Genomic DNA, 12,614 nt, shown 5'->3' on the forward strand with positions numbered 1-12,614 from the left:
TGCTTGACTGAATAAACCACAAGGGGAATGATGTGTAAAAACAATGCAAATGAAATAGACAAATATTTACATTCGTGTCAATACAAATTTGTAAACCCAATTTCAAGATAATGGGCCAGATTCTCAACTGGTGTTGGGGGTAACTCTGTTGATTTCACTGGAGTCTTATACCAGTTGAGGGCCTGGCTCAGTGCATCTAAAGGAGTTTTCTAAGGCCTTGTCTACACTAAGGATGTTAAGGACTAGTCGACTAGTACACTATCCGATAAGCAAAAGTGTATCCGATAAATGCAAAAGCTAATTGGATAGTCCAGTCTAGTAGTCGATTCCACCCCCCCTTGCTGCCTCTATTATATAGAGGCAGCAAAGGGGGACAAGAGGGACAAGCTATTATATAGAGGCTGCAAAGGGGGACAAGAGGGGATACAGCGCTGCACAATTGAGCTCAGGCTTTGTGCAGTGCTGCACGTTTTAAACGCTGCCGCTGGTTTTCAAAGGGGCAGCACTGCATGGAGCCCAGGGGTCAGCTCCGTGCAGTGCTGGCCCTTTGAAATCCTGAGGCGGCGTTCAAAGGGGCAGCGCTGCACAGCTGATCCTGGGCTCAGCTATGTGGCGCTGCCCCTTTGAAACTCTGCTACAGTGTTTAAAAGTGGCAGCACTTCGTGGAGCCTGGGATCAGCTCGGGACTCCCCAGCTGATCCTGGGCTCCATTTCCACAGAACCCAGGATCAGCTGGGGAGTCCTCAGCTGACCCCGATTCCTGGAAAATGCTGCGTGGAGCCACATGCTGACCCTGGGTTCCATGTGGCATTTCAAAGCATCAGCACCACATGGAGCCTCGGTCAGCATGTGGCGCTGCTGCTTTGAAATGCCATGTGGCGCCCCACGCTGGCCCAGGCTTCATGAGGGTGCTTCCGCTTTGAATGCAAAAGAGCCCTCTCTGGAGACTCTTGTACATTTCAAAGCTGGCACCCTCGTGCAGCCCAGAGTCAGCAGGACTTCCTGCTGGCCATGGGCTGCACATGGAGTTCTGCATTCCTCCTTTGAAATGTACAAGAGCCTGAACACTGCCTGAGCTCTTGTACATTTCAAAGGGGGAATGCGGAAGTGCCTATCGATTAGTCAAGTAGCTGATGGAAATTCCATTGACTACGTGACTAGTAAATTACTTGCTATTTAACATCCTTAGTGTACATTACTGTAATAAGTTGACTGAAGTTATGCTATGTCTGCTAGATCCACTTACTGCGGGGCCTGTATTGCGCAATGTCAACAGGAGATGCTTTCCCCCGACTTACCTTACTCTTCTCAGGGAGGTGGAGTACACAAATAGATAGGAAAATGCTCTCCCATCGATTTTTTTTTTTTTAGAATGTCTTCATCAGACCTGCTAAATCAACAGCTGCTGCACTAATTGCAGCAGCACCAATTTACCAGTAAATTTAGATATGGCCTAAGTTTCAACAGTTACCATGATGGCGATAATTTAAAAATAATGATGGTGTCCAGTTATGCTCCCTCAACTCCTGCTGAAACCAATGGGAAATCAGGGCATTCAGGCAGTATAAGCCCCTGTGGCTACGTCTAGACTGCATCCCTCTGTCGACAGAGGGATGCAAATCAAGCACATTGAAATTGCTAACGAAGCAGGGATTTAAATATCCCGTGCTTCATTAGTATAAATATGGCTGCTGGTTTTTTCAAAATGGAGTTTTTTTTAAAAAAACGGCAGTCTAGACACGGATCTGTTGTGTATTCCTCAAAAAATGAGGTTTACAGGATCTGGTGAAAAAGGGTTTTTTCCAACAGATCCACATCTAGACTGCTGTTTTTCAAAAAAACCTCCTTTTCAAAAAAAGCAGCAGCCATGTTTATGCTAATGAAGCATGGGATATTTAAATCCCTGCTTCATTAGCAATTTCGATGTGCCTAATCTACATCTCTCTGTTGGCAGAGAGGTGTAGTCTAGACACACCCAGAGTGTGTTTGTGGGTTTAATTCTGACTGGTTAGTGCTGAATTCATGCAATGACCATGAAGTCAAAGTCAGAGCTACTCTTTTATAGATTTGTTTACATGGGGAAGATTTTTATATGTATGGAAATGACTAATGAGGTCTGTCTAGTTTTTAGCATTTATATTAAGCATAGGATATCATATAACAAATAATAATAGGTGACATAGCCATTTAGTTGGGGTTGATCCTGCTTTGAACAGGGGGTTGGACTAGATGACTGCCTGAGGTCTCTTCCAACCCTCCTCTTCTAGGATCCTATGATAGCCACTGAACTAGTACTGAGCACAGAGTTCGTCAAGGAGAAATTACAAGTTTCTGATGACGCTATTATCTAAACAGTAATGAAATTCGGTATCATCTCTATGTAATTTGAAAGTGCATCTTTTTGTGTGTTTCAGGTTATGCAAGACAAGATAATATGCCTTCCAAAAAGAATACAGCCTTCACAGAATCACTCTCACATTCCTAATGGGTCTAATGCAGTCCCAAATACTACCCCGCTTCCTCCACCCAAACCATCCACTACTCCTGCCACTGTTGAAATGAAGGGACTAAAGACTGATTTAGACCTTCAGCAGTATAGCTTTATAAACCAAATGTGCTATGAACGTGCCCTGCATTGGTATGCAAAGTACTTCCCTTACCTTGTCCTTATACATACTCTGATCTTCATGCTGTGTAGTAACTTCTGGTTCAAATTCCCTGGATCAAGCTCAAAAATTGAACACTTCATTTCCATACTGGGGAAATGTTTTGATTCTCCCTGGACAACAAGGGCCTTATCTGAAGTGTCCGGGGAAGACTCAGAAGAAAAGGACAACAGGAAGAACAACATAAGCAGGTCAAATACTATCCAACCTAGCGCCGAAGGCACTTTGGTCAAGACACAGTCCTTGAAATCAATACCTGAAAAGTTTGTTGTTGATAAGGGGACAGCAGGGGCACTTGATAAAAAAGAAGGAGAACAGGCCAAAGCTTTGTTTGAAAAGGTGAAGAAATTCCGATTGCATGTTGAAGAAAGTGATCTGCTCCATGCTATGTATGTTCGCCAGACTGTACTTAAAGTTATTAAATTCCTTATCATTATTGCTTACAATAGTGCACTAGTTTCCGAAGTTCAATTTACAGTAGACTGTAATGTGGACATACAGGACATGACAGGATATAAAAATTTTTCCTGTAATCATACCATGGCACATCTATTCTCTAAACTTTCCTTCTGCTACCTGTGCTTTGTAAGCATCTATGGACTAACATGCCTTTACACTTTATATTGGTTGTTCTATCGTTCACTAAAGGAATATTCTTTCGAATATGTTCGTCAAGAGACTGGAATTGATGATATCCCAGATGTTAAGAATGACTTTGCTTTTATGCTTCACATGATAGATCAATATGACCCTCTTTATTCAAAGAGATTTGCTGTGTTCCTGTCTGAAGTCAGTGAAAACAAGCTGAAACAACTGAATTTAAACAATGAATGGACTGCGGATAAATTGAGACAGAGACTGCAAACAAATGCCCATAACCGGCTAGAGCTGCAGCTCTTCATGCTTTCTGGACTTCCAGACACAGTTTTTGAAATTACAGAGCTGCAGTCTTTAAAACTTGAAATAATCAATAATGTTATGATACCTGCAACCATTGCACAGTTGGACAGTCTCCAAGAGCTCTCATTGTTCCAATGTTCTGTGAAGATCCACATTGCTGCCTTAGCGTTTCTGAAGGAAAATCTGAAGATTTTGAATGTCAAGTTTGATGACATCAGAGAGCTTCCACATTGGATGTATGGGCTCAGAAATTTAGAGGAGCTCTACTTAATTGGCTCTCTAAGTCACGATATTTCCAAAAATATTACACTTGAGTCTTTTCGGGAACTTAAAAGCCTTAAACTTCTCTATATTAAAAGCAACATATCAAAAATCCCACAATCTGCTGTTGATGTTGCAAGTCACCTTCAAAAAATGTGTATTCATAATGATGGCACCAAATTAGTGATGCTCAATAACCTGAAGAAAATGGTTAACTTAACAGAATTGGAACTGGTTCATTGTGATTTGGAGCGCATACCTCATGCAGTTTTTAGCCTTCTCAGTCTCCAGGAATTGGATTTAAAAGAGAACAACCTCAAATCAATAGAAGAAATAGTTAGTTTTCAATATCTGAGAAAACTTACAATCCTAAAGCTGTGGTACAACAGTATAACATACATCCCAGAGCATATAAAGAAACTCACTAGCCTAGAACATCTTTTCTTTAGTCACAATAAAATAGAGGTTCTTCCATCTCACCTATTCCTGTGCAACAAAATCAGATACTTAGACTTGTCTTACAATGATATACGATTTATTCCACCAGAAATAGGAGTGCTGCAAAGTTTACAGTATTTTTCCATTACTTGTAACAAAGTGGAGAGTGTGCCAGATGAATTATACTTTTGCAAAAAACTAAAGACTCTGAAGATTGGGAAAAATAACTTGTCAGTCCTTTCACCTAAAATTGGTAATTTAGTATTTCTCTCTTCTTTGGATATAAAAGGCAATCACTTTGAAATTCTCCCGCCTGAACTTGGTGAGTGTAGGGCTTTGAAAAGGACTGGCTTGGTTGTAGAAGACGCTTTGTTTGAAACTTTGCCTTTGGATGTTAGAGAGCAGATGAAAGTTGAATAATTAATTTCTTTTACTCCATTTTACAGAAAGATGCGTCTACCAAATACACTATATAAATAATTTGATAGTCTAAATATGCCTTTATTGGTGTGTTTATTTTATTTTTTTCATTTGTCCTTTTGACACAAAACTATCTGTATAAACAAATGTGGAGTAAGGAATATGAATATATTTTTAAATAAAAATTTACCTGTATTTTTTCACAGTTTAAAATATTTTATGTTTATTTTGCCCTGCTAAAGAGTGACTGAAAAAATTATTTTCTATTGGCAAAAGCTAATGGTTAGATCAGTGGTTCTAAACCTCTTTGGCACCGTTACCCCTTAAGCTTAACCAATAAACCTAAATTACCCCTCCTTTTTAAAATGGCAGTAGACAAAAAGAAAATTATGATTAATTGTTTTCATTGTATTTTGTTTTCCCATACATTATGTTGAACAAAATTGAACACCTGTTCTATTTTAAATGTATTACCTCCTGAAATATGCCAAATTACCTCTCAAGGGGTAATTACCGCCAGGTTAAGAACCATTGGGTTAGATAAACTGTTTTTTAATTGAGGTTAAAAGGAGATGGCATGTTTCCAACTGTCTATCTAAGTATCATATTTTTAATAGATGAATGTATTTTTCCTGGGTCATTGTTAAACTGATTTTAGGATCTAATTTTTAGGGGCTGATCCTGTGAGATGCTGAGCAGTTTCAACCCCTGTTTTCATGAATGGGTTTGAAGGTGCCCAGTACCTCATGAAGCTTGACCTTGATTGAATGTCCTTTTGTTGAGACTTCACACATACCAACTATTCTCCCTAGTGGGAAAAGACATTTAGAAATGTTTTATAATATACAAGGGCTGGAATTTTTAAGGAGCCTAAAGAAATAAGGTGCACAATTTCCATTGAAAGTTAATGGATAGTTAACTCTGTCATGCCCCTCAAGAAATCTTAGCCTCCATTTCATGCTGTATGCTGAACAAAACATCTCTGTTGCCATCGTTCTTCAGAACTGAACTAGTAAGTCTATGATTTGCCAAGTGGTATAGGAACAGGGGTGAAAGTAAGTTAAATTTCTTACAGGTACTGTCATATTGCACCCTGCCCTCTTTAGGAAGGGGCTCAGGGCACAAGGTGGGGGTAGGTTCGGGGCTTGTAGTGTGGCTACCAAGCTGCCTGACAGCCAGATCCCTAGGGTTGGGTGGGGCAACAACCACACTGCCCAGCGGCCCTCGCTACAGGGCTGGACCTTGGATATGCTCTTGCTGTGCCACCCAGGGCCTGTGGCTGCTGGCTTGGGCCCATCAGGGCTGGGGCCTCGCCTTCCCAACCCCAAGCTGTCTGGCACTAGTGCTGAGGGCCCAGGGGTGGTGGTGGGGAGAATGGCTTGTGCTCTTGTGGGGGAGGGGAGCAAGAATGGGAAGAATCCGTTGCCCATGCCCAGTATGGGATCCTTCCCTGTATGGTGGCTGGCAACATCCAGAGCCCTGCCCCCAGCCTGCCACTCTCTTACTGGTGCACCAGCTTACTATCACCTTTGTGCAGGAGAGTCAATCCTGGCAGGATTCAAGTTTGAGATTTCCAAAAATTGCAGATGTAGCCTCCCACCTAGCATGAAGTTGAACAGAATATGTGTGACTAAGTCGCTGCTTTCTGCCAAGCAGAGCTGAAATACCACCATCCTCCAGTAGTGAGTGCCTTCAATTCCCATTGAATTCCCCCCCTGCCCTGGAGGGGCTTGGCATCTCATATGACTGAACTGTTTGAAACTCAGGGTTATTGCACTTAGCTTTGGTTTGTGAACCTTTTGACCAGGAAACAAACTTGCTTCCTGCAGTAAGAAGCAGTGCAGTGGGCTTGGTAGTGTATTACCAGGATGTATAGATTTTCAGAAACCAAATTAAATTTAAAAAAATAGAATATTAACATGTCACATCTCAGCATAGCAGAGGATGGTGGTGAAAGCCACATTTGTTTTAATTTCCCAGCTAGTAATTACATTGAAAATTGGACATTTGGAAGCCTGCTTTTTAAAATAATTTAATCCTCTGTAATAGACTGACATGATAGTACATCAGATTGGGAATTATACCAGCTAAAGCTACGTTAAATTATTTTTTCCTACTCTTGCCATTTGCTTTTTCATGGACAGGTCCGGCAGATCTTATCCATTTTAATTCTGTGTGTTGTTCAAAAGCTAATTTAAGCTTAATTGAAAATAATGGCTTTGAGTGTACATTTGAATCACAATGCAGGCACTGGATAATTGTTAGCAGATAACTAGAAATAAGTACTTCCTTTGAAGGGCAGACATGCTTTTTGTAATCTGCAGAGGCTTGGCTGCTAATTTTTAAAATTATGTGAAGCAATTACTAGGTGAGTGTCAGGAGTATTGCCAGTAAGGCTTGTGTGTCTTGCACTACAGTTAATTTAAGTTTTGGATCTTGGTACAAAAGCATGTTGTTGCTTTAAGAATCTGACATACGGGGCGGGTGACATGAAGAAAGATAAGATTTTTCCACATTAATCCAGGGTGCACAGTGTAGCCGAGTAAGAATGCTTGCCATAGTACCAAAGTCAGACTTACTTTTTCCATATGATTAACAGGAGATGGTTGGACATGAAAGAATCAACGCAAGCTTTTTTAATGGTTCTGTTTAGTGCTATACCAATACAGCTCTATTGCAAAAGCTATTTTTATTTATCTATGGAATGCATTTATAAATACTTTAAATGTGCTTCAGTTGGGTATGACATGGGAGAGAGAAATGCTTCATTGCTTGTATTAATATAAATATGTAAACCAAAGTGCTGTAGTTCCTGATGATTGTAAACTGTTTAAAATGTTCAAGTAATCAGTTAATATGTATAGATGTATCATTATCTTATTTAGATATGGGAGATTACATTAAGGTTGATAAAATCATGATTAATTTTGTGTTTGTTGTTGTCTCCCTTGTATACTGTGGTGTATATTCTGAATGGAAAAATTACACACACCTCGTAGCTAAAGTTTTGAAGGTCTGGCCTACACACTGTTTTTGTGCTGGTATAACTGTCAGTTAGGGATGTGGTTATTTACCTGTTGTATTTGTACCAGTGCAACCTCTAATGCAGTGGTTCTCAACCTTTCCAGATGCTACATATCTTTCAGGAATCTCATTTGTCCATGTTTCACCTCACTTAAAAACTACTTGCTTATAAAATCAGATATAAAAATACAAGTGTGTCCCAACACACACTAGTACTAAAAATTGCTTATGTTCTCATTCTTAGCATATAATTATGAGATCCATTGGAATATAAATATTGTACTTACTTTTTAATGTGTAGTCAGTATAAATAAGTTGTTGTATGAAATTTTAGTTTGTACTGACTTTGCTAGTGCATTTTATGTAGCCTATTGTAAAAATATAGAAGGGAACAGTTTACTCAGGAAGGATAGGTGGGGAAAAAAGGGAGGAGGTGTTGCCTTATGTATTAAAAATGTACACACTTGGACTGAGGTGGAGATGGACATAGGAGATGGGCGTGTGGAGAGTCTCTGGGTTAGGCTAAAAGGGGTAAAAAACAAGGGTGATGTCATGATAGGGGTCTACTACAGGCCCCCAGGTGGAAGAGGTGGTTGAGGCTTTTTTTAAACAACTAACAAAATCATCTAGAGCGCAGGATTTGGTAGTGATGGGGGACTTCAACTATCCAGATATATGTTGGGAAACTAACACAGCGGGGCACAGAATATCCAATAAGTTCTTGGACTGCATTGAAGACAACTTTTTATTTCAGAAGGTTGAAAAAGCTACTGGGGGGGAAGCTGTTCTATACTTCATTTTAACAAATAGGGAGGAACTGGTTGAGAATTTGAAAGCGGAAGGCAGCTTGGGTAAAAGTGATCATGATGAAATCATAGAGTTCATGATTCTAAGGCATGGTAGACGGGAGAATGGCAAATTAGAGACAATGGATTTCAGGAAGGCAGATTGTGGTAAGCTCAGAGAGCTAATAGGTAAGGTCCCATGGGAAGCAAGACTGAGGGGAAAAACAACTGAAGAGAGTTGGCAGTTTTTCAAAGGGACATTGTTAAGGGCCCAAAAGCAAGCTATTCCGCTGTGTAGGAAAGATAGAAAATATGGCAAAAGACCGCCTTGGATCAACCAGGATTGCATGATATAAGAATAAAAAAGGAGTCCTATAAAAAATGGAAAATAGGACAAATTACAAAGGATGAATATAGGTAAACAATACAGGAATGCAGGGGCAAGATTAGAAAGAAAAAGGCACAAAACGAGCTCAAACTAGCTACAGGCATAAAGGGAAACAAGAAGACATTCTATAAATATATTAGAAGCAAGAGAAAGACTAAGGACAGGTTAGGCCCATGGTCAATGACGAAGGGGAAACAGTAACGGGAAACTTGGAAATGGCAGAAATGCTTTGTTTTGGTCTTCACCAAGAAGTCTGATGAAGGAATGCCTGACATAGTGAATGTAGTGGGAAGGAGGTAGGTTTAGAAGACAAAATAATAAAAGAACAAGTTAAAAATCACTTAGAAAAGTCATCAGGGCCTGATGAAATGCTTCCTAGAATACTCAAGGAGTGGATAGAGGAGGTATCTGAGCCTTTAGCTATCAACTTTGGAAAATCATGGACGACAGGAGAGATTCCAGAAGATTGGAAAAGGGCAAATATAGTACCTATAGAAAGGGAAATAAAAACAACCCAGGAAACTACAGACCAGTCAGTTTAACTTCTGTGCCAGGAAAGATAATGGAGCAAGTAATTAAGGAAATCATCTCCAAACACTTGGAAGATAATAAGGTGATAGGGAACAGCCAGCATGGCTTTGTAAAGAACAAATGTCAAACCAATCTGATAGCTTTCTTTGATAGAATAACAAATCTTGTGGATGAGGGAGAAGCGATGGATGTGGTATATCTAGACTTTAGTAAGGCATTTGATATGGTCTCGCATGATACTATCAATAAACTAGGTAAATACAACTTAGATGGGGCTACTATAAGGTAAGTGCATAAATGTCTGGATAACCGTTCCCAGAGAGTAGTTATTAATGGGAGTAACAAGTGGGATTCCACAGGGGGTCTGTTTTGGGACCGGTTCTGTTCAATATCTTTATCAATGATTTAGATATCGGCATAGAGGGTACGCTTATTAAGTTTGCAGATGATACCAAGCTTGGAGGGGTTGCAACTGCTTTGGAGGATAGGGTCATAATTCAAAATGATCTGGACAAATTGGAGAAATGGTCTGAGGTAAACAGGATGAAGTTTAATAAGGACAAATGCAAAGTGCTCCACTTAGGAAGGAACAATCAATTTCACACATACAGAATGGGAAGCGACTGTCTAGGAAAGAGTACGGCAGATAGGGATCTAGGGGTTATAGTGAACCACAAGCTAAATATGAGTCAACAATGTGACGGTGTTGCAAAAAAAAAAAAAAAAAAGCAGCCAACATGTTTTTATGATGCATCAACAGGTGTGTTGTGAGCAAGACACGAGAAGTCATTCTTCCGCTCTACTCTGCACTGATTAGGCCTCAGTTGGAGTATTGTATCCAGTTCTGGGTGCCACATTTCATGAAAGATGTGGAGAAATTGGAGAAGGTTCAGAGAAGAGCAACAAGAATGATTAAAGGTCTAGAGAACATGACCTATGAAGGAAGGCTGAAAGAATTGGGCTTGTTTAGTTTGGAAAAGAGAAGATTGAGAGGTGACATGATAGCGGTTTTCAGGTATCTAAAAGAGTGTTACAAGGAGGAGGGAGAAAACTTGTTCTTCCTGGCCTCTGAAGATAGAACAAGAAGCAATGGGCTTAAACTGCAGCAAGGGAGGTTTAGGTTGAACATTAGGAAAAAGTTCCTAACTGTCAGGGTGGTTAAACACTGGAATAAATTGCCTAGAGTGGTTGTGGAATCTCCATCTCTGGAGATATTTAATAGTAGGTTAGATAAATGTCTATCAGGGATGGTCTAGTCAGTACTGGGTCCTGCCATAAGGGCAGGGGACTGGACTCGACCTCTCGAGGTCCTTTCCAGTCCTAATATTCTATGATTCTATGAAAACTAAGCAAATATCTAGATGAGTTGATGTACCCCAGGAAGGCCGATTTGTACCCCCAGTGAATATGTACATTTACCCCTGGTTCAGACCCACTAATATGAACACAGTTATAATAATATAAATGTGCCTTATACTAGTGTAGCTTACTACCCTTCCTATACAGGAATAGCTGTACTTGTGTAAGCCCATTAATATTAATCTCATATGAGCGGGGTTGTTTTGCTTTAATTATACAGATAAATATAAACCAGAATCATTGTCTTTAGGTAAGTCCTTAAAATCACAGTGAATGGTAAAATATCAACTCATAGTTATCAGTTTAATGTTATGAAATAAACTCAGGTAAACGGCCTGTTGGCTTTTTCTAAACTTCTTAATATCTAGTTTGTGGCATGTATTTTCAAATTACAGTATTTTAGAAATATTCTCTCTAACAAAAGATTGTTTCCTAATTCTGCATGAGATCCAGGAAAGGTTGCATATGTAAATGTAAAAGTGCCATATTTACTCAGCCATTCATTTGCTATCATACCTATATTTACCTACAACAGATTATGGAAAACCTTTCTGGAGACTATGGTAATCTATAAGAATGAACGGACTTTTTGTCGATAATACTATAGGCATGGTTTGAATGAGCATGTATGCCCAGTCACACTGGCACATCTAGACTACAACCCTCTGTCGAAAGAGGAATGTAAATGAGCCTGATTGAAAGTGCAAATGAGGTACGGATTTAAATATTCCACGCTTCATTTGCATATTCACGTCCGATTGCTGTTTCGAAAAATGGTATTTTGAAAGTGAAACCGCAGTCTAGACACGGTTCTTTTGGGGGAAAAAAACCTTTTTCGAAAGAACCCATACTCCTGAAAAACTGAGGAGTACGGGTTCTTTCGATTGGGCTCATTTACATCCCTCTTTTGACAGAAGGATGTAGTCTAGACATACCTAAACAGGTGCCCAGGAACTAACAAAATTCCAGCATATAAACAATGCATTGTCATTATAGAAAATACAGATGCTTTTTATTAGTAGGAGAAGAGATGACTGATAGTGGATCAAACATAAGACAATTACCTTCTGATTTTTAAAAATGTGCACTGAACCTGAACAGCAGGCCCACTGTATGATCAAACTCTGGTATGTTTGTTTCCCCCCATTGTTATAATTAATATTTGTGATGAACTGTTTTATCTAGCCAGTCTGACTAGCTCGTGCATATTCCTAATGAAAAGCACCTGTTCCAGGTCTCTCACCTCACATTTCCAGTACTTACATTAATGCATGTGCTTAAGTGGAGACAAGATCTGTAAGGCTGTCAAGGAAAAGCTTTGAAATGTGACTTAATAAACAAACATCTTAATCCTGTGGTGAGAAACTTCTTTGTTGATAATAGGCCTTCCCAGTGTTATACCATATTAAAGAAAACACACAGCAAAAAATAAAAATTGTTTTTGTAGTTTAAAACTTTGACTGACTATAATGTGGTTATTTGTTTTGCAAATGCTTTTCTTTTCCTGTGTCTGTTTTAGCTAAAGACCATTTATAACCATTTAGTTGATTCAGTGATTTTTGGGGGCTGAGGAGTGAGGAATATAATTTTGAAACACACCAAGAAGTTTTAGAGTTTTATAATAATTTAGTGTTGTGCTGCTGTGTTCTATAACAGAAGTTATACATTTTTCACACAGCAATTCCTGTGTCAGCCTGAAAGCTTGTAATTAAGCAGAGTATGCACAGTGCTCTATTTTATTAGTAATATTTCCATATGCTGTTTTCCTGTATCGAGACTGAATTCCACCTGAAGTTGGCAGCATGGAATTATCAGCCAGTTAAACAATTTCTCTCACAAATT

At 39.5% G+C, this 12,614-nt stretch overlaps 1 protein-coding gene across 4 annotated transcripts in view; it reads left to right on the plus strand.

The window, feature by feature from the left end:
- Positions 1-12,314, plus strand: part of LRRC8C (leucine rich repeat containing 8 VRAC subunit C) — a 35,627-nt gene extending 23,313 nt beyond the window's left edge. For 2 of the 4 annotated variants that reach the window (XM_075936447.1, XM_006137293.4), the window contains exon 4: positions 2,415-12,312. In XM_075936447.1, coding sequence (XP_075792562.1) covers positions 2,415-4,685 — 2,271 coding nt within the window. In that variant the 3' untranslated portion in view covers positions 4,686-12,312. Of the gene's footprint in view, positions 1-2,414 lie in introns of all 4 variants that reach the window. The other 2 variants (XM_075936446.1, XM_014580733.3) reach the window with 2 other exon arrangements.
- The last annotated feature ends 300 nt before the right edge of the window (positions 12,315-12,614 follow it).

Source organism: Pelodiscus sinensis, chromosome 9, assembly GCF_049634645.1.
Source record: "Pelodiscus sinensis isolate JC-2024 chromosome 9, ASM4963464v1, whole genome shotgun sequence".
NCBI classification, from domain to species: Eukaryota; Metazoa; Chordata; order Testudines; family Trionychidae; genus Pelodiscus; species Pelodiscus sinensis.